Here is a 26156-nt window from a genome sequence, read left to right as displayed (position 1 = left end):
GAGTGAGAGGACGCGCTTGGCCTTTCCTGAGTAGGTTGCACTCCATGGAGCGAAGGTTTGGGGGACAGCTTTCAACCACGTGTTTGGCCCTAACCTAATGCGAAATAGACTTCCCAGGCCAGAGGTGAGGAGTCTCAGCACTAGACGTTTCAGTCTGCTGTTTCTGTTGCACCAAATCAATTATTAGCATAGATGGTCCCGTCATCTCAGGAACTCCAGAACTTCCTGGACTGTGGTCTTTCTAGTAAGCGTGGATGTTGAAGCCCGTACTACAAATCTGTCTAGAAGCACAGGGATGAGGGATGGTGCAAGTCTGAGGGGAAAAAAAAAGCTCATATTCTTGCTATAGGGATCATTCTGGGAGAGAGCAGAGACTAGCTGCAGCCACCACTTTATCACTTGGTGTTTGCTCGCTGTGACCCTAAAGCAGTGGAGAACGTGCAGGTAAATGGTGCAGTTGGGCAGCGCAGGATGCATCGCCATGTGAAAAGGCAGCTGAAGACCACCAAAATAATTTGGAGCAGATTTGATGACACAAACATTACTGTGACTGCTGATTCCAACAGGAGTGAAAACATCAGAGGTGTCCAGCTGTGTTCAAGGATTGCATTGATATGGTCTGAGTAAACTGCCCACAGAGATGGGTCTTGGGAGGAATGTTTCTTTGCAGTGTAAGAATTGTACTTCCAGGTTCTGTTTTCTATACTTGGACTGCACAATAAATCATTTTTCTTCATTTGCTTAATATTCTTGACAACTACCTGTTGCTATGGAGTTTTGGTGCACCATGAGCCTTTTTTGCCTGTTTATTTGCTGACTGCAAATACTTACCCTTAAAATCTTGTGCAAAAGCAGCAACCCAAAAGACCAACATGCAGAGCTGAAAATGATATGTTTCTTGGACATTTTTGTAAGACTTGTATCCTTTTTTTTTAATGACTAATGGTTTAGGCGTGCAATGGAGTTAGGGAGAGTGAGTTACTGATATCATCCAAACTCTGGGACTTGTCTTGGTACGTTGCCTCAGCCAGGGCAACGTGGTAGTACTAGGCAGTTGCTCACAGGGAAGGAGGGTTGTGGTGCAAAAGAGTGGATTTTTAAGAGTAAAAATAATTTGTTAGTGAAGTTACCTAGATTGAAAGATCTGGGGGAGGGGGGGAATACAGGGCATTTATATGTCAAAGGTAAAAGAGTCACTTGGAAGTTGCTATTGTATGCAATAGGAAGAAAAAAACTTGGAGGACAAAAAGCACACGGACAAGTGAGCATTGCCAAAAGTCAAACAGCATTTGAGGAAACTGTCCAACAGCAGCAGTTCCCAGTTCATTGAATATGCATTTTCAGTTTGTTTTCAGACTGATTTGAGCCAGACCCAATATTTTCCTTCCGTTTCTGGTACATCTGAAGTTCCTCTGACCCTTTTCACCTAGATCAGTGTTCTCCTTAGTATTTGTGCTCACAGCAGGACGCCGTTTTCCTCAGCAACAACTAAAGGCCTCAAGGCAGATCCATGGTGTGTCTGTCCCCAGGCTGGACGCCCCAAAGCCATCATGGGCGTATCCTGGAGCAGAGACTGGAAAACTACCAGCTTTCATCTCTTTGGTATTTGTAAGCCCAGTTAGTCTTTAGTTGTGGAAAGATTTTGTCCAGAAGGAGGTTGCCTCCTTTTTCCCTTCCTTTGCTGTCTTGTGCTTCCTACATGATACCTCTGAGCCGTGGCTGACGTCTGCCACCCAGCTGGAAGGAAAGCGCAAGCAAAAAAGCGCAGCAGCCTGCTAGAGGCGGAGAGGGGCTCCACACTCCTTGGGCACTGGAGCTCCCTCTGAAAACGGCAAGAAGCAAAGCAGTGAACAGGAGATGGGTGCCGAAACACCGCTGTGGAACCAGCCATGCACCCACAGCGTCATGCGGGCTGAAACCTGTGGCATGGTGTTTCACATTCAATGTTTTCAGTACCACAACCTTTAGGGAAATGCAAGGGGTGCTTGAATTAGTTGGCTGTAAAAGGAAGTTATTTTAAAATTTCTTAAAGCAATTTATTCTCTGAAATACAAGATTGTCTGTCCTTTGGAGGGGTAACTGCTCTTCAGATACTGCGACAGCACAATTCTGGGTGCTGCTACATCTTTCACTTGTCCTCATCTCTAATGCTGACAAGAGTCTAAAAAAAGATTCTTTTGGGAACTTAAGTCTGTTGAATCTATTTCACCTGTTTCTTAAATACCAAGTAATATGTACTTAACGCTTCGGAAAGTGCCATGGGTGAGACATCCTCCTGCTGGGGCAGGATTGGTGTCCCTAACACAGAGCCAATTTAGAGAGCATTCAATGATGGAAATAATGAGAACCATCTGGTTCATGAAAGGCAGGTCCTGCTTGACCAACCTGATCTCCTGCTATGACCAGGTGACCCGCCTGGTGGATGAGGGAAAGGCTGTGGATGTTGTCTACCTAGACTTTACTAAAGCCTTTGACACCGTTCCCCACAGCATCCTCCTGGAGAAACTCATGGTTTGGATTGGTGTACATTTTGCTGGATAAAAAGCTGGCTGAATGGCCGAGCCCAGAGAGTGGTGGTGAATGGAGTTAAATCCAGTTGATGGCCGGTCATGAATGGTGTTCCCCAGGGCTCAGTTTTGGGTCCGGTCTTGTTTAATCTCCTTATCAATGATCTGGATGAGGGGATTGAGTGCTCCCTCAGTAAGTTTGCAGATGACTCTGAATTGGGCAGTAGTGTCGATCTGCTTGAGGGTAGGAAGGCTCTGCAGAGGGATCTGGACAGGCTGGATCGATGGGCCGAGGTCAGTCATATGAGTTTCAACAAGGCCAAGTGGCGGGTCCTGCACTTGAGTCACAACAACCCCATGCAACGCTGCAGGCTTGGGGACGAGTGGCTGGAAAGCTGCCTGGCGGAAAAGGACCTGGGGATGCTGGTCGACAGCTGTCTGAACATGAGCCAGCAGTGTGCCCAGGTGGCCAAGAAGGCCAACAGCATCCTGGCTTGTATCAGGAATAGTGTGGCCAGCAGGAGTAGGGAGGTGATCGTGCCCCTGTACTTGGCACTGGTGAGGCCGCACCTGGAGTACTGTGTTCAGTTTTGGGTCCCTCGGCACAAGCAGGACATGGAGGTGCTGGAGCATGTCCAGAGAAGGGCAACAAGGCTGGTGAGGGGTCTAGAGCACAAGTCTTACGAGGAACGGCTGAGGGAACTGGGGCTGTTTAGTCTGGAGAAGAGGAGGCTGAGGGGAGACCTTATCGCTCTTTACAGCTACCTGAAAGGAGGTTGTAGTGAGGCAGGTGTTGGTCTCTTCTCCCAGGTAACTAGCGATAGGACAAGAGGTAATGGCCTCAAGTTGCGCAAGGGGAGGTTTAGATTGGATATTAGGAAAAATTTCTTTACTGAAAGAGTGGTCAGGCAGTGGAACAGGCTGCCCAGGGAAGTGGTGGAGTCACCATCCCTGGGGGATTTCAAGAAACATGTAGATATGGCACTTCAGGACATGGTTTAGAAGGCATGGTGGTGTTGGCTTGATGGTTGGACCTGATGATCTTAGAGGTCTTTTCCAACCTTAATGATTCTATGATTCTATGGTTCTGTGATTCTGTGATGCTAATGCTGTCCCTCTGCTACGTTTTTCTTCAGAAACCACAATAGTAGAACAAGTTCTTCCCTTGGAAAGAAGGAGTATGGTTTGTGTTTCATAATGTCCCTTTGATCAAGTAGTGCATGACCAGAATCATGCTGACATTCAGCCTGAGCTTAGAGACAGAATATCTTGGCCATCTACACCATCTGTTCAATGACAGATAAATTCTTCTTCTGGAAGGAACAAAAGAAAGCTGGCAACAGAAAGTAGCCTGAAGTTGTCCTTAGGTGACGTGTGACTATATACGGATAACAGGAGTTCTGGTCCTTCATCCAGGAGGACCACCGGGGACCATCAGAGACCCCCGAGAAGGAGGAAGACATGCGCAGAGGGGTCTGTAAAGGAGCCAAGAAGAATGATGCCACGCAGCTGCACAGCACACGTAGATTAGGATGAATATGTGTTAGATAGACAGAGTATGCGTGAATTTAATGTATAAAATCGGATGTGCTTGATTTGTGGAAAGTCCCCTGAGCACCCAGGCCTGAATAAAACCATATCTCTCCTAAGTGCGTGAGAATCTGTGATTCTATGACTAGACACGTGAACTTAATAAACACAGATATTTTTCTTTCCTTCACGCGAAAAAAGAAGAGTTAAGCGCTCTGTGGCCCGGAGTGAAACCCTTGTGGGTATTTGGCCTTCCCCAACCACTGAATGCTAAACAAGGGCCGTCCCAGGACTTGGTTTACATGCCTGCAACTCCCGGCACCGAGTGAGAACCCGTCAGGGACACGGCTTGGCCGTGACCGGCGCGGTTTCGGCGCAGGACCAGGCGGCGCCCAGCCGGGGCCGGGCGGGCGGAACGCTGCTGCGCGGAACGCTCGGCGCAGCTCCTGTTCCCCGGCGGCAGCGCCGGGGGGACGGCGCGGGCGGACGGACCGCCGCCGGTCGCCGCGCCGCGGGAACGATGTGGGGCCGCGTCCGTGGCTGGGGCGGCTTGGCCGGGGGCCTCTGTCGGCTCGGCGCGCCGGGGAGCGGCCGGGAGGCGGCGGGGGTAGCGCGGCTGGAGGGCAGGGCCTGCAGGTACCGTAAATCCTCAGCCTGGGGGGGAGGGAGCCCGGCATCGGGGGCGGGGGCGGGGGGGGGGTTGCCAGGCGGTGACCGCGGGCCTCTGAGGGAACGGGGCCTGCTCCACTTCCCGCTTCTCCCGTTCGCCGTTGGCCTGTGCGTTGAGTGGGGGCTTCGCGTTTTAGTGGCTTACTCCCGTGACCGTGGCGCCCGGAGCGGGCGGGGGGAGGCGGCCGGGGCTCTGCGGGGCCCACCCGGTGCCCTGCCGCCGGCTGCCTCGGGGTTTGAGCCCGCTCGGGCAGCGAGCAGGCCGAGCCCGGGGCCGTCAGTCCCGCTGGGGCTGCGTGACAGCGGCGCCGGTGGGCGGGAGCCGTGGGGAGGGTGAAGGTCGAGTGGAGGGGAACGGTTCGGGCTGCGTTTCATTTCGCTTTCCTCGCCGCCCTTCGCAGCTTGGAGAGGTGCGGGCGGTGTGTGTGTGTGAGCCCAGGGTGGTTGTACAGCCTGCCTGCCCAGAGCACTGGCTGAGGGTGGTACTTGGAAGTTCGTTTTTATTAAAAGATTGTAACTTCTTTTAATGGAAAGTCCAGTGAGCGTTTATTTATTTATTTATTTCAAAGCTCCTTAGAATCCTAGAATAGTTTGAGTTGGAAAAGACCTTTAAAGGTCATCTGCTCCAACCCCCCCTGCAATGAGCAGGGACATCTCCAACTAAACCAGGTTGCTCAAAGCCCCGTCCAACCTGACCCTGGAGGTTTCCAGGGATGGGGCATCTACCACCTCTGTGGGCAACCCGTGCCAGTGTTTCACCACCCTCATTGTTAAAAATGAAACATGTTAAAAATGTTAAAAATCCTTATACCTGGTCTAGATTTGCCATCTTTTAGTTTAAAACCATTACCCCATGTCCTATTGCAACAGGCCCTGCCCTCTTTGATCTTTTTGAACAAGCTCTGATACTGTGGTAGCCTCGTGTAAAGCAGGTTGGTTTCCTTTGTAGCTGGGTTTGCTTCCTAAGGCCAGCTGGGTTTTGTCTGAGCAGAAGACAAACCTGAATTTAGGTGGAATACAGTAGCGCAAACTGCAGTGTTCTACTGACTTTAAAAGTTTAAGCCAGTCTTGGTGTGTTTTTCCGATGCTGTGAGCAGAGAGCTGTGAATGGATAAGTAGTTTTCAGGAGCATGCAGCCTGAATTAATGAAAAACATGTGTTTGAAAAAGATTTGTGGAGAACAGCTCAGTGTAAAACAGCAGGACTCCTACCATCTTCAGTGATGTGGTTCTGAAGCTTTCCTTAAATTTTCCTGTTGCTTCTCAACATTGAAATTTAGGGTTTAATGCTGACAGTTTATTAAGTGCAAAGTGACTGAAGTAACAGTGTGGTGCCTGCTGATACTAGCAGATTTCTTTTTTAGCAGAAGAGGCGTATGTGAGGGGCAGGGAAGGTAGGGTGAAATTCCCTCAGATTTGGTGAAGTGTTTTAAGATCTGTTGAAGTGTTTTATTTTGATCAAAATAAATATTTAATTGTATGTTTTTTTCTTTATTTTAGTGATTTGAAGGTGATTTTTAAACAGAAAGGTAGTTTTGAATTTAAAGATTTAAACATTTCATTTTAGAATGCTAAGGAGAACAATTCTTTGAATTTTATGATAGTTATTCCAGAGAATGCAGTTGTGTTGCAGCAATGTCCTGAGCAGCTCCCTGCTGTCCTTGGCTTCACATCCTCGCCTGCACTATGCCAGTTTTAGCTTCTTTGCAGTGATGTGGTAAACTAGGTAGAGGAGCTGTTCCAGAGGGAAAAATAATCAAAATGACGTTTTTGTTTGTTACTAGGTTGTCTCGCAGCAGGATCCATTTCCCCATCTGGCTGCACAAACGCTTGGCTGCCATATCGCAGGGTGTAGGGTAGTGGAATGTGATCCATAGTAGTGCCACAAGCGTGAAATGATGTGAAGCTAAATGTGTGTGCAACCTTTTTTCAGGCTGCTAGGAGTGATCTTTTGCCTCAATTTAAGAGTTTCAGTGAGTTTTCTGCAGTACTAATGAATTTAAGTATCAGGTGCCAGTAGATTCAAACTTTCAGTCTGTTACCTAATGCAGGGGTACTTTAAAAGCTTTAAGTTCAATGATTAAGCACAGTTTATTTGTGGAGGAAGTAAAGTTGTTTAAGTGATTTTCGTGATGGAGAAACCATAAATAACCAAGAGTTTTAAATAGTGCCCTAGCCCTTCTCAAAAACTGAAAGGTAACATTTCACATGTACTTAATGTACTCAATTTGCACATAATTAGGCCTAGACAGTTGTAGCTAACATTTTTTTTGTAGGCTTACAAAATTCAGCCTCGGACCCAATTTGTAACTTCTGATTTATTTTATTTTTTTTAAACTTTGCGTGTCATCTAGCAAAATACAGAAACTCTTCAGCACAAGCAGCGTGCTTTCTACTGAGGAAGATAAATCTGCTGCTTCCAAAGACAGCACCACTGAGGTGGCATCAAAGAGTCAGGAGAGTACAGCAGAAACACCCAAGCAGAAGTTGTTAGACATTATTGGTAATATGAAAGTAGAAGTGAGCTATAGGAAGAAACTCCAACAGTTAAAAACACGGGAGATCAAAAAGCAAGCCACAAACAAGCTGGAAGGCCTGGACAGTGAAGGTACTATGCTTCAGAGGACCACAGAAGACATCCAGCGGTAAAGTACAACAAACTTCTCTTAGCCTGTTTTCTCCTTTTTTCAAATTATTTTTTTCCATTATCTAGGACAAAACAAAGAATCAGATGCCATCTGTAGGTTACAGTGAATCACAGGGCAGAATCTGGACAGAAGATGTATTTTCCTTCTACAATATGCTACCTTTTTCTGCACTGAGACTCTTGAAATGTAGCACTAGCATCTGCCTGTGGAAAGTTATTTTAATGTGAAGGGAAAATACTGTTCAGATAGAATACAATCAAAACTGAGGGAAAAGGAAAAAAAAATTAAGAATGGTGTCATGATTGTGAAGTCTCATGGGTGGCTGCCCTCCACAATGTGTTGTACCACGTTTATAACCCCACAGGTCTAAGCAGCCTGTGGTCTTCAGGCTTCACGTCCGAGGGGCGATGCAGTGGCATAGGGCTGCCGTTTTGCCAGGTTTGAGAACAGAACTTGTCAGTGTCCTTTGGCAGTTGATCGTTGGTGCGTCATAGGGCAAACCTGGCCATCCCCCTAGCCACCCCCATTTGGGATAATGTGTAACTGCTGACTTACTAGGACGTGAAATGACAGTAAATTTAAATACATTAAGGCTTTTAATTTTTTGTATGTCTGTATCTGTTGCGTCTTTTACAGAGGCAAACCTTTAAATCCAGAACTGGTGGAGGCTGCTTCTGCAGTCGCGTCTTCCCTACCACTCAACAAGAAACAGACAGAATCCGAACTACTTGCACAACTACGAAGACATGAAGAAACCACAGATAAACAGAAAAAGGAGGGCATTAGTAACATACGGTCTGTATATTGAATGTTATTCTCAATAATGTTTGAAATTCTGATTTTGCAACGTCATCTTGAAGGTGACTGTTTTCTGTGTTGGAAAGATGGCCCTGAAAGATACATTTGGACAGGTTATCCTTGGAATTAACGAATGAGAACATCATTGGTCTGGTTATACCAAACTCCCTAAATTTTGCCATCCTCATTCTAAAATGGTTTTGCAGAAATGGAGTTGTTTTCCTGCCCAGGATCATTACTTTCTTGGACAGGCTAGCAAAATAACAGATTTTTTTTTTTTTAAGCTTCTGAAATTCTCACACAGTGGATGGATTTGTAGACATTTCAGACGTTCTGTCTGGACTGGTGAATTTTCATGACAGCTCTGCAGAAGTGAACTAGAGCAGCTCTATTTATAGCCCCACCCTTCCTTTCAAAACTTTCCAGTCAACCCAAGAAACTCATCTCTTGGCTTAACTCCGTTTCCAGTGTGGTTTTCAAACAGATGAGAAACATTTGTTTGGAAACTGAAACAGTTGTGCATACTGCTCTTTTGAATGATGGCTAAAGACAGATTTTTTTTGTTCTCTTTTTTTTTCAGCTAGTATTCAGATAACTACTCAGAAAAAAAGACATTAAAAACAGGTGAAATGCTGAACGATACAGAAAATTTGATCTTCTGTGAAACAGGAATGTAAAACCTTTATTTATGGCCATTTGTGGTGTGAACTGCAAGCTGCTTATCATCTGAATTTATTCTGTGAACATGAATTTGTCCCAAACCAGGATTTAAGTTTGGCCCATTATTGTGTTAGTATTTGTAGGTTGCTGTGGGGGTCAGTAAAGGATTTGCTTTGTGTGTTCATCAATGAACTGCAGAGTAGTCAACAAATTAATGAGGTTTGTGGCTGATGTCTGCCCTCTACGTGAGTGAAAACTAAGGAAGAATGTGACAGAAGCTTGCAAATAGATCGAGTTAGATGGTTGCAAATAGTTTGGCAAGTGCAGTACTGGGAGAATAACTTTGTTAAACAACATGCATGTTCTTCAGAGATTGTGCAGGGAAAAGGGAGAAACGGCAGGTTTCCCTTTTAGCCTGTATTCATGATTCCCTCTACCATGAGCGCTGACGGTGGTTGTGGAGAGCAGAATGAAGTTCTGTCCAAATGCGTGAAGTCTGTGCTATTTGAGGAGGAAGTATGGCTTTAAGTAGTACACGCAAACATCTCCGAAGGCTGTATGTGTGCTATGCTTTCCTGATGTCCTCTCAGCCTGAATATAGGAGATCTCAAGAACTTGACCGTTTGTCTCTCCACAGGCATTTGGAGCCGAAATGAGTAGCTTTAAAGGTTAGACTTCTGTCTGGTTTATGTAAAATTGATGTGTTTCCGCATTTTTTTGTTTTTGTGTGTAGTATTACTAAAAACCTAAGAGGCATTTCTTAATATAAGGAGAATAAATAAGGAATATTATATGTAAAGAAGATATTTGTTAAACTTTTAATTGCCAGTGGTGTTGTTCCATCTCTGTCACTGGGGTTTTTAGAAGAGCAGAGTACGTAAACATCTTAATAATGGCATCATCTGTGGGTGGCCACCTTAAATATAGCTAGAACCTGCTACAATTCCTGACAAGATGTTGGAGGACTGTGCTGATACTGACTGAGCTAATATGTGCAGTGGCTAACCTTGTGTGCCCCTGCACCTGTTCCTTCAGGTGTACAGAGTCTTCTCTAAATGTGGTTGGTCTGTCTACTGGCAACCAGGGCTCGCTGTCCTTGCCGCCCGTTTTACTTTTGCTGAAGGATTTACCCAGTTATGGCTGCTGTGGAAGAAAGAAGGTGTCTAAGGAAGTTGTAGTCGAAGCAAAAAGGCTTTTTTCTGTTGAGAGTTTAAATTCTTCAGAAATTTAAAAGCTGAAGTCCCTACAACTATGTAGTGTCTCTGTACAGTTGATGGATGGGTTAAGATGTGCTATGACAATATTTTATAACATGCTTGTGGATGAATCACTATGGTTAGAAACATGGTTCGAAAAATGCATTTTCCTCGACCAAAACCAGCCTTTTTTGGTTGGCTGTGAATGTCATGGCTGGCTTGCTCTGCTTTGAGTTGATGAGTTCTACCTCTCGAGGCAGTTTTGGGAACTAGCTTGCTTCTACCTGGGAATCTATGTTATTTTTTTTTATGTGCTGATAAGTTCCGTTTTCTTCCTTAATAATTAAGTAACAGTTTTAAACTCTGTCAGTGGGTGAGTTTACTAGAAAGACCAGCAACTCCTGCTGATTTTCATGGCTGAAAACTTGATTAATAGGAACCTTTCATAGTTAAATTCTGAGATTAATTTGGTACTTTTGGCTTTCTGATCAGTGTTAAAACTGTTGATTTTTTAAAAGTCCAGCAGAAGGCACTAAAATGCTTTTACTATATTAGGAATCAATTACTTGTATTCATACATGATTATTTTGTGTTGATTTTTATTTGACAACAAGAGAATACGGGCAATTTAACTTTTCATTTTTTTTCCATAAAGGTTTTGCGTTCAATATGCTGACACATTTTAAAAGCCAATATAAATTCCTCTGTTATTTAAAACTATTTAAAAGTGACACACCTTCATGAGTGGTAGAGCCTTATAATGCTCATCTGCAACAAATGAGGATACTGCTATTGAGATTTATGAGGGTATGAAATAAACTGTACGTTGTCTGTTTGTTTTGGATTATACAAATTTTTTTTTTCCAGGATTGTGGCACAGCCTCCAGAGGTCACTGTTGTATGCAGTTGTCTCATCACCTTGTTTTGTAGACAGCGTGAGGACAGCGTGTTCGCTAGGAGGGGAAAATATTAACGATACAAGAATTTATTTTTCTCAGTGTGGAATGAAGTTTCACTCAATGGAAATTACAACAGCACTGTACTAAAATAAAATCAGCGGTGCTACAGTTTGAAATTTCAGCTCCTGTTTTGGGTGAAGAAGTAAAGTAATTCAGAGCTTAGGCTAAAGTCTATCCAAAGCTCCTGGGTTCTCCATTTTTAGTGTCACAATTATTGATTGGTGATCAGGAAGGAGAGAGAATCTGTGCTTGTTACAAAAGCTCTACCTCTTCCCATCTGTGGAAGGTGGAGGTGTCCAGGAGCTTATTTTAACTTCGTGTTGTGACATGAGGTAATATCATGTAATATCTAACGACAGTAGGTACACTGGGGTTGGAGTGTGGCTTTGTAATCTGGTGTTTTTCGTTACAAAGGCATTAAAAACATCTTTGTAGTTTTATTTTTAGTTAATACAGGGCCCCTTTTAATGGTGGGGTGATGCATGTTGCTGCCAGAAATGTTCATATACCAATGCTGAGGTGACATTAGGACTTTGCAGTGAGAATATGATGCCATTGACTGCATGTTCTGGTAGCTTGGTGGCATAGTCTGTCCAGACCCACTGTGCAAAACCACAAATAAATCAACATCGGCTGTGACAAGAGCTTCTCTGAGGAAGCCTGATCCCCCTGTAGCATGGGAACGCTCCAGCCTTGTAGGTTGCAGCCAAGCCAAGCAGTTGGGCCGGGCCGTGTCGTGTGTGACTGACCTTAGGAATTATGTCCCCTTGACCGTCAGAAGTGTGTCAAGCCTCTGGCCCAACACCAGCTCACTGATGCCAGTAGGCCCTTCGTGGAGTAATTTCTAGTGTGAGATACGCAACTAATCTGAGGTTGTTTCGTCTTTAAGATTAAAATGAAATGATTTAGAACTTGTTTTCAGATGCCTTTCTTTCAGAGTAGGTGCTTGAAGCACTATGCTGTTCTTGTTCTGCCATTTGAAACCACATCTAAGACTGAAGAGAAATCCTGCTGTGTTGCTGTGGCAATTAGCTTTTACAATTTTCCAGAAGTATTTCTTTCTTGTTAATAAAACCTCTTTTGACTTAAACTACTGAAAATGTAGTTTGAACTTCATTCAGATTTTTATAAAATGGATATGCAGTATTTTTGACTTGACCTATTTTTGGGTTTTGAGACCATGCTTACGTCTTAAAACGTGAGCATTGCAATTTTGGATGACTCTGTTACTGGAAGCGGTTGAGCGGAGAGGATAGCTGTGAGGAAGAGTTACCAGCTTGGTCTTTACCAACCAACAGTCTTACTAGTTAAGGGGACTAGTTGGCGGAGGCAGAAAGGTGCTGTGTTTTGCCCTTTGCGTTCAGAATGACCTGGCTGCAAACTGTGCTGGAAGAGATCAGAGCATTTATTCTTCATGTATGATTTTTGACTACGGAATTATGAAGGAAGATGTGGTCTGTTAATTCTGCAATATGGTTACGCAATGCAACAGATTGCAGTGGATCAGGAAAGGTGACCTACTTATTAGGGTGGCATGATTGACCCATGTCAGCTGATGTGTGAAGGCAAGCTTCCTTTCGGTCTGCAGCAGCACAACTCTGTCCCTGGGCAGTGTTGGTTCCTTTCAAAAAAAAAGATTTTTACCTCCCTATTTCAGCATATTCCTTGTATACAGAGAAATTACTCATTTACTTAAGCAAAACATACCTAGCACACTCTGTGAATGTTGGTTTGCAGATGTATGAATTTTTTCTTTTAGTTGGAAACTAAATAATTTCAAATAAAGCGTTCATTGTAGTAGTTTAAAATAGCACTTTTCATTTAATCTATATAGAATGTAACAACTGAGATGGTTTAGAAAGTAAGACTTGAATGTTTGATGACTTAAAAATGGGTGCATTTTGTGAGGAATGTGTAATTCTGTCTTATGGAGGCTTATGAAAACAATTGAGAGCTTCTGGTTGATACATATGATGAGCTTCCTTGCTTTGTTGATTTGTTGAGTTTTTACCTTCATGTTTTTAATTTCAGAAACGTCATTTCAGAAATGGCAGTTAAAAGGCAGTCCTCAGCTCAGAGAGGTGTGAGGATATCCAATCGCATTTCCGTGGACTTGGATGAGGATGGTCAAATAATCAAACCTGGAAGATCATCACGTCAGTCTTTTGAGTCCAGAAGGTATTCTTGTTGTGTTCCCTTCCAACAGAAGGAGTATGCAAAAAATTACTAATGGATATTTTAGATTCAGTTGTACATATTCATGTTACCCTGATACTTCAGAGCTTAAAGAAATTTCTTTAGCATTTTTCAAAAAAGTGCTTTTAGCTTTGAAATAAACTTCTGTGAGAACACAGTTAATGTTAACCAGCTAATCAAATAATGCACACTTTTTAATTATCTAAAATTTAATACTAAAAATACTTGCTGCTGAAATGTAATTGTGTTTGTTTAAACTACTTTAAATTATTATCACTTATACATAATACAATTTTTTATCACTTTCTGAACTTTTTGGGAAATGGAAGCTTTGAAGGCTTACTTTTGTCTAATGGAAAACTTTGATAAATGTTCTACGTTTATAAAAGTTTCAGTTATTCTGTTGGGGTTTTAAAGGGATTTTAGAGGGGATTTCTTTTTAATTTTTTTACCACCTTGTCACAACTGCTAAGTCATTAAGTGATAAAGTGATGAAGACATGGACCTGTTAGAGCGGGTCCAGAGGAGACCACAAAAATTATCAGAGGGCTGGAGCACCTCTGCTACGAGGAAAGGCTGAGAGAGTTGGAGCTCTTCAGCCTGGAGAAGAGAAGGCTCTGGGGAGATCTTATTGTGGCCTTTCAGTACTGAAAGGAGGCCTACAAGAAAGCTGGAGAGGGATGTTTTACAAGGGTGTGTAGTGATAGGACAAGGGGGAATGGCTTTAACTGAAAGAAGGTAGGTTTTAGATTAGAAATAAGAAAGAAATTCTTCACTGTGATGGTGATGAGGCAGTGGCACATGCTGCCCGGAGAAGCTGTGGCTGCCCCCTCCCTGGGAGTGTTCAAGGCCAGGCTGGATGGGGCTTTGAGCAACCTGGTCTGGTGGAAGGTGTCCCTGCCCATGGCAGGAGGGTTGGAACGAGAGGATCTGTAAGGTCCCTTCCAACCCAAACCAATCTATGATTCATTTTATGATTCTATGATTCTTTAAGTGATTTCTGTATTGTCTGTGACATTATAATTGTCTATGAAATGAACTTTATAATTTGCATGATGATTTCAAGGTACTCCATCAGTTTATCTTGCTGCTGGTATGGGTCCAGTCTGTTTCTCAATGAACTAAGAAGTGGTATTAATTTTTTTTTTTTCCAATCCTTTAAGCTGTGCTTTCTTGACGGAGGTCTTTTGATTTTCCCATGGCAGCTCATCATCGCATTCCTTCTCAGTACAGTTTTTCTCTAGCAGTTCTGTTTTTAGGAAGATTAACTTCTCTAATCATTAACTTAATTTGCAAATTAATCCCCTTTTCTTGGGGCTGGAGACTGGAAGTTGAGGGAGTCATTTGTGTTTGGATAGATAATGCTGAAGACAGAATTTGGATGACTAAAAAAAAAAAAGCATGAATTTTTGGGCGAGTTGATGTACAATATTCTGCCCTCTTTGGCAGAGACATCTATTTCAGTGTATCATAAATGGAGAGTTGTGACTTCCCATAAGGAACAAATTGTGACGTGTGCATTGAGTCATGTAGGTCGTGCAAATAGAGTAGCTATAGCCAGCCATGAGAAGAACTCAGCCTGCTTCCTGAAAGATTTCTGAGTAACTTCCGTGTTCTTGAACTGCCAAAGTGGTAAGGTGTGTTAGGCAAGTATCTCTTGGGCCTCTTCAAAGTTACAAGGCCAGCAAGCAGTGTTCTCTTTTCCTCATGCAAAGCTTGTAGCAAGTGCAAGAGGGGCTTCTGGTAATGGAAGTTAAAGGGGAGCGGTGGAACAAGGTTCTAGACCAAGCCCTCCCGACTTGGATTATTTCTGTCCTGGGATTTTCATTCAGCAATAAGGTGCTGGTTTGAGGAGCAAGGGAGCTGACCTCGTTATCAGTTGCTGAATAGCTCTATAGATACTTTTAATCTGGGTATAATTATCAGACAGAGTTGGTAGTCACATGAAAGTAATTTTGTTATTAGGCCATGATTCTTGACTGACTATGAGAAATACTTTATTTAAAGTGTTGGATTGAAAGTTTTTAAAAGTTTGAAAGAGTAGAAGTAATATGATCTAGAAGTATAAACTGAAAATCTGAGCTATTACGTGCTTGTATGGTGTGTATTATTTTATGTCTTTGCTAAACTTTTCATTTATTAACAATACTACAGAGTAAAGCGAATTTCACTTATATTTGAGAACATTTGTTAAATTTATGATATCTGAAAAGCTGTCTTGCCCTCTGTCCAACAGGAGTTGGACTTGATCTTAGAGGTCTTTTTCCAGCCTTAATGATTCTATGATTCTATGATTGTGTGATGAAACTGTATGTGGTGTATAATTTCAGGAGCGGTACCTTAAAATAGTTTTAAAAATAGCTGTAATGAGCAAACTGTCTCCAGTTTCAGGCCTGTTTCCTCCTGCATCCCTGAAAATCTAACGGGTATACTTACCTATTGGTAATACAAAAAGAGTGGGTTAGGAAGAATATCTAAGTTTAAATTGAGCTAGTAGATTTCAATGAAATGAGTGACGTTGCTTTATACTAATTTGAACTAGTCATTTTAAAATAAATGTTCTTCCAAGTCATGCTTCTGTCTTCGGCCAATGTTTTTGGGAGTTACACATAGATAGGAAAATGTAACCCTAAATCAACATTCTTTTAGGGCTCTGTAATTAGATTACTCTGTACTGAAGTAGTTACATCAGTAAAATGTAATACGACAAGAGCAGGTTTCCAGAAGTAGTTGTGGCCATCAGAAATCTGCAGTAAATCCAGAGAGGTGAAATTTTAAGGTAGGAATGGCAAGTATTGCTAGGGTAGCAGGCAATATGTAATAGTGTAAAGTAGGAACTAGTAGAATTTCAGTGGAAACCTGGAAGATTGTATGATTAAAAGAATAGTTTGTTGTAAAGTTCGGCGTGTTCTGTAGTAAAGGCACTGGTTTTTCTTAGTTTCCATTTGTAAGAAAATTTGTTCTGGTTACTTGTTGAACTCTTGGATTTTTAAATTTTTTTTTTAGCATGGGCTTGTGAGAAAGAGAAATTATTAAAAATAGATGGTCAGAGTGAAATATTTTTATATTCGGGAGAGAGAGCATCATAGTGATGCTATTTAAAATGTATTGTACAGATATATTTTGAGTATTTGCCATATGGCAGAGAAGGTGGCTGTGTAATCTTCCAAAAAGGTTATTTATGTCATAAAGCAGGAATTGTTTGACTTAGCTGTTGCCTTTTCTCTTCCTGAATTGTGCAATATTTTTTACAGGGGAAAAGCTCGAATCACCAGGTTCACTTTTTACTTGCAACTTTGTAAAATTGCTTGAGTACTGTGGTTTGATACTGTTTAGCTTTGTTCAGGTTCCTAAATATTTCAGTAAAAAATGACTGCAAATATAATGTTTGATTTATGCTCATTCTTTCACATGGAAATGTTTTGGGAAGCTCTGTTACAGATGAATAATAAAGTCATAAACACTTTCTCTAGTTAAAGCCTGAGGACTTCGTGAGAGTCACTATCACATTTTTTTTTTCTCCAGAGATCTGTTAGTTGCTGAGAATATTTTGGCTTTTGAATCTTTAAAATTTGTTATCTGGCAGTGTTGTGAGTTGTTGTGAAATACTAAATATCATTTTTCTTTTTTGTTTATAGAAGTCTCAAAGTAGGAAGGAGGCTTAATATATTCACTAAAGCTTCTACAGAAACAGAAAAAGCACTGAAAACAGGTTAGTGGAAATTCAAGAGTGAAAAACCCAATGAAGCAGAGTTCTGACTTTTTAGAGTATTAAGAGATTCACTGTTGTGAAGGAGACTTATGACCTGTTCGGTTCCTGCTTTCACACCCGTAAAAAAATGAATACTTTAATGTAGCTCTGATTTTTTAGTAAGCAATATGGGCAAGTCATTTAAAGAACTCCCTCCCTCACTTGTCTTTCTGAACAATGAAAGTGTGCATTGTTAGCACTGACCTTTAATACGCTGATTTCCCTAAGCTATTCTGACGCCCTTTGGAAAAAAGGCTTTATTCCAGTGTAGTGACTGAGAACTATGTATCTAACTAGCACCTGCAGAAGAAATAGTATTCCTCTCTGATAGCTTAGAAAATGATACATAGTTGTTTCTGTTTCAAGAGACCTGTTAGTTTTTGCCAGTTTCTAGCCAAGTAGTTTTCTCCTTTTTTTTTTTTTTTTTTTTTTACACATGAAATTGCAGGGAGAAATTTATTTGTTTACTTAATTTCTTTGGTAAACTGTCAGACAGTGCTATTTGCTTATTTTCAAGGAGCTGTGAGCTTTCTGAATGCAGCTACGTCTGTGGTGGGCTATGAAAGTTGCTTTTTGAATGGAATTTAGTTTGCTGTTTTTTAAGGTTGCCAATTTCCTTAAAATCGGTCCATTTTACATATATAAAACATGCTGAATAATGCAGCGCTTGTTTTTTAGCTATCTTGACAAATATGATGTTCAGGTAACTGGCGTTTGAGTTGAATCACATTTGCTTAGGTAAAATTGTGAGAATTTAACCTTTCTTTTTTGCATGAGCACAATGCAGACGCAATGGTACATAGTAGTCACCCTAGATAAAAAGTTGAGATACACTTTTTTTTTAACATAAAAACTGGAATGTGCACAAACTGTGTAAGAGAGCAAGTGGACTTTATTGGATCTGTAATTAGGCAGTAAGAAATAAAATTCTTTCAGCTTTTTATGTGGTGTTTCCTTGTTTGATTCCAGGTAGCCTTGAGGAAATCTACAGTGTATTCTAAACCAGGAAGCTTATTACTTGGCTTACTGACTAAGCCTGATGACAAAACATTTTTTTGCGTTAATCTCAGGAGATACCAGCATGATACTTGATACCCTGATTCATTGCTTTCACTTTCTTGGCTCATATTAGTGGAACTAAGAAGTTAAAATTTTGTTTGTACGTGACAAAAGCAAGTTTTGTGTTATGTACTGAATATTTATTTTGAAAACCTAAATGTTAACTGGAAAGTAAATTGGCATCCTGAAAAAATTATTCTTAACTGTTAACAGAAAATATTAGTAACTGTTAACAGAAAATATCAATAGTATTTTCTGTTTCACAGAGGTGAAAATATAACGTTTATCGCCTTTACTGCAAGCTTTAGAAAAAGAATTCTGCTCTCTTCTATTAGAAGATTTGTTAGTAGTGCATTATTAGAAGGTGTTCTTTAAGATGTGGACAATAATTTCATTCTGGTATAGTTTCTCGTGTTGTCTTTTATCTGTGTTTTATTCCTGCTTCAGCCCTCAAATCCAAATAGGCAGCTAGGGAATATGGTTCTGGAAATTTCCCTGCTAAGTAAGAAATAATTTGAAAAAGTGTGTTCTGATTTAACACAAAAAATGAAAATACTTTCCAGTACATAGAAATACTGTTTTGCCCTTTCATTTTGTTTTTTCATAAAGAAAAGGGGAGATTTTTTTTTTAAATCCAGTTGAATTGTAAGCCACTGAGCCAAAGATGAAATTGTATCTTAGTTTCAAATACTTACGAGTGGTAAAATAATAGCTGACTGCCACTTCAAATGCACTGTAACATTTGAATTCGCATCAAGATCTCTGTCCCCAAGAAGCTTAGGGTGAGTTGGTAACTGGGGGAGACAAGAAAGCACAGGGGAGCACGACTTGCACTAGCTCATGAGACGGCAGCCCCAGGCACTCCCAGCGGTTCCTCCCTGTCCTGTGGTAACAGCTTGTTCCCTTCACTTCAGCAGTGCGATTCAGTCTGGGCTCATGACCAGTTCCCTGGGATGGAGGGGCAGGAACTGCTTAAAAGTAACTCTGCCGTAGGAGTACACTTTGATTAAAAAAAAAAAAAAAAAATTAAAAAATTGTATGCACCAGGAAAGATACATTCCTAAAGGGCCTGTTTGACTTTGGGAGAAGAATAGGAAATCAGAATTTCTCAAGCTCTTTGAGAGGCAGAAACCGGGACACTTAAGAGTGTTGGGGAAGGAATTGCCATCATTTGTAGTTTGAGTTGTCTCCCTGAAGGAGAGTATGGTTGTGAAGTACCTGAAAACTCCTGTAGTAAGCAAGATTCCTTTAGCAGAGTGCACCAGTCAACTTCAGAGTTTGTCATATGTACAGTTTGTGAAAGACAAAAAGGAAAAAAAAGAGTTTATGGCAAAATTAAATTCCTGCTCTGTGTGAAAGGCTTAAAAATAAATTGTCGCCCAGGAGTTCAAAGTACCTTTTCACCAGACATTTGAGAATTTAATGAACTTTCGTTTCAACAGAGAATTCTTATTTGAGAAGGGTGATGCTAGCATCTAAGGTAGAAAAACTTGCACAGCCGAAAGCATTAGTCTCCGTAATGGTTAGTGTTAAAGGAGTTTGTTTCAGCTAGTGAGAAGTCTTTGGCATGCTGACAGATCTTCACAAAACTTCTCTTTTAGTATCTTCACCAACAATTTGGGATCTGGAATTTGCGAAGGAGATTGCAGCAATAACTGCACAGCCTCCCCGGAATGGTTTTGAGGAGATGATCCAGTGGACAAAAGAAGGAATACTGTGGGAATTCCCCATTGACAATGAAGCTGGTACGTGCACTGTGGACTTTAATTATCTGTCTATATTGACCTTTTTTTGAGAATTAAAGTATGTTACGACCTTTGACTGTTTTAACGTAGTGTTTCAGCTATGAGTCATGCCTTTGATAGTAAACCAATAGGACTTGCCAGCTGTCCCAAATCAGAGATGCTTCAGATGAACTTATTCTGGCGCTTTTCAGGTGAAGTCCTGCAGGTGCTTTGGCTGACCTGAGGACTGGCTGCTGCCAAAAAGGGGAGAACTCCCTCCCTCTCTCAACACCAGAAGGCCATTCAAGGCTATTACATGGTACCTTTTACTATGCAACTTCTTTAAAGAAGCTTCTAGCAGAGGGTGGGGAATCTTAAAACTGCCATGTGTATTTTATAGTACTGATTTCTATTGTTTGGTGCGGCTCGCAGACCAAGTGGCTGGCTGGATCCTAATCCGCTATCTGCCAGTTCCGTATCTGCACTGGCCGAGTGTTAACCAGTTGTTTGTTCCCTTTTTTCTGTCTGTCTCATAAGAAAAAACAGTCACAATATTCACTCACTCTGGGCATCTATCTTAGCTAGACATCTTTGTGCACTCTATTTACTTTTATTACCATAAAAAAAAAAAGCTGTGTGTGAAGTTAAGCCAGCAGAGAGAAAGAGAGTGTATGTTAAAGAAGGGAAGAACTACAGAAAGCAAGTGTACACTTTAGGGGTAGGGACTTCATAACTTCAGGGAGAGCTTGGCTGTGGGTTGTTTTTATTTTAAAGACATCAAACAGAACTACTTTAGAATGATTCAGTCACTGAAAGCAAAACAGGTTAGTATCTGAACCTGGGAGTCTCTGAAAAACTGTCCTATACCGAGTTGCAAATTGCATAATGTGGTTCATTATGATTATTAATTACGATATTCTCATTCTATTTTGGCAGTTTCTTCACAGAATTTAATCACTGCTCCCAGAATTGATTTGTTCCATCATGTAGAAATCTGAGTATATTCTAGTCATGTTTTTGCAAGTTTAAAACCACTGCGACCAATGGTTTTTCTGTTGTTGTAATGTGGCTGGAACCCTGCTGTCTGGGGCCGTAAGTGGACCAGGCGTCCTTGGCGGCCAGTGGTTTTTCTGTTGTAGCAATGCCGGAACTGTGCTGTCTGGGATGGGGTGGTGAATGGACAAAGACTCTTTACATACACTTCAACAGGAATCCTTATTGATCTGTCCACAAAGACTAGTCATGTGGAAAATTTCAGTGGAGCGTTCCAGAATCTATCACCTCTCAGGTTGAAATGTCAAGTCAGTAAATGCCATCCTATCAAAGTGCCAGCCACAGGCTATTCATCAGGTCAGGTATGTCAAAGCGCAGTTAAAAGCTTGAGAACCTCGCTCCAATTATTTCAACATACTGTACTTGCAGTGGTTCTGCAAAAGGAAGGTGCCCCTTCCCACCATTAATTCTGCAGTTTTGTAAGAGTCACCTCCCTCAGTAGGAGGACTTTACTTCAGCTTGTTCTGTATCAAGAAATGTGTGATTTTTCTTCTATGCCACAAGCACGTGGCTTTAAAAAGATATGTGTAATTACGTTTTCTATTTAGGAAGCACGTATACTCAACTTTCTAGCATTATGAGAGCCTTTAAAGTTTTAAATAGAAAAAAAGAAAGAAGGCAGCTTGTAACTGTTTTTCTTGGCTCCAGAGCATCTCCGGTGTTCTCCTTTACCAAGGCACTATGCTGTGCGTTGAGGCATCGGGGCAAGGCAGTGATTTTTAAAACTTCTCTGGCCCTGATGTGAACATCTGAACATGTGGCGAGATGTAAGGGCTTGCTGCAGTGGCCGGTAGCAGTCTTCCCATGCACCCCGCCGCCCTGTTGCCTACTCCTGCCTGCATGTCCGTTCCCTTCTCTGATGCAGTTGCAGTCACTGTTAGGCAGAAAACTACCTTTTTTTCTCTCCATATCTCTGACCTCTTGATTGATTTTTACCAGATTAGCAAGCCATTAGCATAGCTTACGTAACATCCTTCTCACTCCTCCACCTGTCTGCTTGCTGCCTCTGCTTCTAGTAGCTTTAGTTCTGCTCCGTGACTTGCCGTGGAAAAAAGGTGGGAAAAATGTTGATTTCTGCCCCTTTTTGAAATTATTTCTATGCATTTTTTACTTGTTAACTCAAATCCCGAGGAGTGCAGTAGTTAAAAAGGACAGTGCAAATTATTGGTGCTACTTTGTTTTAGCACCTCATTCTGAGGAGAAAATGCTTCTGATGGGCCAGAGATTGTTGTGGCAGAAGATAATGAAAATCTCGGAAAATTAATGCCTCAGTTGCCCCAGATGGCTTCTGTAGGCAAAAGTTTGCGAAGTCTGGTTGTGGCTGTTTTGCTGAGATGCTGTTCCCAGCAGAGAAGCATTGGATCAGTTTGCTAAGAGAGGTGGCAAATGCTACACAGTCATTTTAGGTTTGGTGTGTTTTACTAATTCTGGGTTATTCTAGGGACCTACTATAAGGGCATGATTTTTCTTATTCTAAGAATCCTAAAATCGTAGAATGATCTTGGTTGGAAGGGACCTTTAATGATCATCTAGTCCAGCCCCTCTGTCATGGACAGGGATATCTTTCACTAGATCAGGTTGCTTGGCCCTCTTCCACTAGGTCAGGATACTTGTTCCTCTTTATTTACAGTGAGCATGTCGGCAAGACTCCCTGTAAGGATGGACATCTGCCTTTGAGATGCCATCTGTAAAACAAGGTTGGTCATCTCTTGGAAGGGCTACTGTTTTAGCTAGAGAAATTCCTCAGACTTTCTGTTTTGTAGCGCGGGAGATTGGAAATAGGATATTGAGAGTGGGTGGCTTCTTGCTTTGAGGTTGATAAAGAAAATCCTCTACTTTAGTCTCCCACTGTGCATGTTCTTTCAAATTAGGTTTCTGAAGACAGTGCAAGAGAGAGTGAGGGACGTGCTTGTTCTTCTCATGCAGCAGGAGTTATGGCTTGCTGTGGGGGAGTGATGCAAGCATATCTCATCTAATCAGTTCCCACCAGAGGTCTCAGGCTCTGATGCTTTGGGCAATTGTGGTCTCTTTTTGTGCTGCACACTTAGGATGAAATATGTGGTATAACTGAAATGTTTTGACTTAGCACTTCATCCCCAAACCATGTATCATGTCTTTGACAAATGGGAGTTCTGAATACATGATGTCACAATAGTTCCTTCTGCTCTGAAGTTTTGTGTGAGGCTATAAAGGGTTTAATTTCTTTCAGGTTGGAGACAAAAATTGGAGAAATTATTAATTAGACATATCTCTCCTGATACCCTCTATCCCCAAAAGAAAGACATCCAAAAGATCAAATTTTACTGGCAGTATTATTCAGATTCTTTCAGTAGTGGGTTCATTGGTTTATTTGTCTTGGATTTTTGTGACCAACAGAAGTGTGGAAATCTGGGAAGGATGTTAGCTTGTGAAAGCAACCAGCAGTGTTTAGGTACAATGAGATTCCACCTTCCCTTGGTGGGGGTGGCATGGTAAAAGGATCATCTTTGTGCTTCTGTAAGTGGACATAGGTTTCCAAGCACAGCAGAAATGTACCTTCTGAAGCTGACATGACCCTTTTTTTGTTTCACTGTAACATAAAGGAAAAAGAAGAGACCCTCTGAAGAAGGAAACGTGCTTTCTTTTTCAAGGACAAGGGAGATAAAAGTGGCATGTAGCTGGTATTGATAGACCCTCAAATATTTCTGGGAAAAATCTGTGGATAAAATAGAGATCTCTCACAGCTTCTTCATAAATTGCAGTACCTTAAGTTTAAAACAGGAAAGAAATAATGTGAACTTAACGAATACAAGCTGAGAGACTTCTCCATCCCAGAAATACGCATCATTTCTTCTGAAACTGTAGAAGCTCTAACACAGGAGGCAGCCTAGGACTGACATGGCTTAATTACCTAAATTTTAATACTCCTGATTTAAAGTTGTCAAATGACATATCATATCCTAGCTAGTATTGAAAAACATGTACATTTATGCCTGTGATGTAGACTTCCCATTTTTGTCGTCTGGAAATGTTCATATGTGATATTTTTCTCTAATAACAGATTTTTCCTTAATGTCATTTACAAATCTGTAGCAAATTGGGATCAAATAAAAAATTTCATGTATCCTGAACTGAAGAAAAATCTTTCAATTGGGAAATCCCAGTTTTCCTTGTTTTTTTATCTCAGAATTGGGAACTGTGAAAGCAGCCTTTTTTCTGTATGTAGGTATTTGTGTTCTGAGTCTTTCTGTTCTGTACACTACCATCATAGTATGAACAACAGTGATGGAAATCCATAGGACAGAGAGCAAAAATTTACCATAGGATCCAAGCTGTGCTTTATTAGAGATTTACAATAATGCCTTGTCCCGTGTTCCTGTGGATGCTTTTGAATGCATCATCTTTTGCCCTGGTTACAACTTAAAAGTAGGAGAACATTTTTACATCAACACACACTCACAGATTCACAAAGTGTTAGAAAAACAATTTCCTGTGCCCATTAGATAGCAAAGAGATGTTAAAACCACGACCTGCAATGAACATGCGAGTGTGTGTTAGCTGTTCGGTATTAGGTGCTTAAGGAGGTTGCTTCATTTGTTCAAGACTAGGTTGTATTCTTTAATCCTCTGAAGAATTGAGGCAATCAGTGTTTTCTTGAAGAATTTATTAACAAAGTATGCACAATCTAAAAGGTGGTACCCATGATGAATCAAAATTTTCACATATTGAACAAACAGGTTTTTAGCAAGAAGATTGATTTATTTTTTAAATTATCCCCCCGGCTCCTGCCCCAGCATCAGCTTTCAGTGAGATTACCAGCCAGAAAGTTGATTTAAGTATTAGATATTCTTAGAAATTAGAGCACAAAATGGAGGTAGTATTGTAGACAGGAGTATGATATATGCTGACGTTTTTTGTGTGGAGGGAGAAATTAATGTCTTAAAATTCTGCAGTTTCTTGCACTTCTATGTGGTTGGCTTAACTGTGCAGAAGAAAGAAAAGGCACAGAACTGTTCATTTTACTAATTTAAGATTACTTGCAAACTATATCCTTTTTTGCTTTGTTAAATTTGCCGCTATGTTATGATAATCACTTTGTCATTATTTTGTCCCTTCTGTTAGGAATGGAGGATGATGCTGAATTTCATGAACATATCTTTCTGGAGAAACACCTCGAAGGCTTTCCCAAGCAAGGACCTATTCGCCACTTCATGGAATTAGTCATCTGTGGGCTTTCGAAAAACCCGTACCTCAGTGTTAAACAGAAGATTGAACATATTGAGTGGTTTCAGAAATATTTTGAGGAAAAGAAGGAATTTCTTCAGGAGATTTGAGACTTGTAAAGTGCTTAATCTTGAAATGAGGAATCATTACATTGACATTGATGATTTCTTGTAGTGGAAACACTGTCGGTGCATTGTAATCATGTGACCTGAATTTTTTTTTTAAATAATAAAGTAAAAGGTCATCCTTTCACGTGTGTATGTCCATGTGTATGTAGATATTTTTTGACAACAAAAGAAGGAACTGAAAAGCACAGCTTTTGTAGAATGTGCGTTTAAAGTTTAGTTTATCAGAATTGTTGTCTTTTAAATTTGAAACTAATCTTTTGACCATACAAAATACTAAATCTAATTCCGCTTCCTGCACCCTTCACACTTGGTGTGTATCTTGACAGGTTTGATAATCTTTCCCGTTCTGGAAAACTTGCAGTGCCTTCATTTTTAAAAACTCCTGATACAGCTCTAATTTTGAAAAGCTGTTACTGAGATTTAACAGTTCATTTTGCTAATTCATTAAATACACTGCTATTTTGATGGTATTAATCCTTTCTATCCTCATTTCACTAATTATTGGTTCATTTTAAAATTTTCGGTAACGATTAAGTCGTTTGAATTGATTGCTTGTTAGTTCATCTGCTCAATGAAAGGTCATTGTATTCCTGAGATGTGCGCACTGCGTAATACCGGTGAGTTACATAAAATAATACAAGAAGTCTCTCCTACCATCCATTCATCCATTCTGGAGCTTTTGACCAACCTCCCATCGGTATTTGTTGTTAAAGAATGGGTCTGGTTGCCAAGTAATCCGTAAAGTTTGGTTTCATTGGAGCAAGCAGTTTTATGTTTGCTGCAGTGTTTGGAGCCGAGGCCTTGTCTCCTGCATCTGCAGGGCTAGGAGGAGGACCCGACGTGGCTGGCAAGGAGAGCTGTCACCTGCAGATCGCTGTCACGTGATGCCACTGCCGTTTTCTGTCTAGTCCTCTGATGCTGGTGAGGTAACTTCATGTCTTCTAGGTGATCCTTATTCTAATTAAATGTGTGTGGTTCTTTGTATCTATTAAGCAATTGCAATGTATTTTACTTCAGTTAACTTTTGTTAAGTTTTGATCTGGAATTATTTACTCAGTCATTCACAATTGTGGATT

General features: G+C 41.2%; 1 protein-coding gene across 1 annotated transcript; it reads left to right on the top strand.

Annotated features, from left to right (window-relative positions):
* The first annotated feature begins 4515 nt into the window (after window positions 1-4515).
* MRPS31 (mitochondrial ribosomal protein S31) lies at window positions 4516-25204 on the top strand. The gene is made up of 7 exons (XM_075420915.1): window positions 4516-4673; window positions 7060-7350; window positions 7990-8148; window positions 12998-13144; window positions 16801-16874; window positions 19574-19717; window positions 24851-25204. The coding sequence occupies exons 1-7, from the start codon at window positions 4558-4560 to the stop codon at window positions 25060-25062; spliced, it is 1143 nt and encodes a 380-aa protein (XP_075277030.1). The 5' UTR covers window positions 4516-4557; the 3' UTR covers window positions 25063-25204.
* The last annotated feature ends 952 nt before the right edge of the window (window positions 25205-26156 follow it).

The sequence above is a fragment of the Opisthocomus hoazin genome, chromosome 1 (assembly GCF_030867145.1).
Source record: "Opisthocomus hoazin isolate bOpiHoa1 chromosome 1, bOpiHoa1.hap1, whole genome shotgun sequence".
Taxonomy (NCBI): Eukaryota; Metazoa; Chordata; class Aves; order Opisthocomiformes; family Opisthocomidae; genus Opisthocomus; species Opisthocomus hoazin.
Note: the sequence above shows the minus strand (reverse complement) of the source record. Positions and strands in the feature narration are given on the sequence as shown.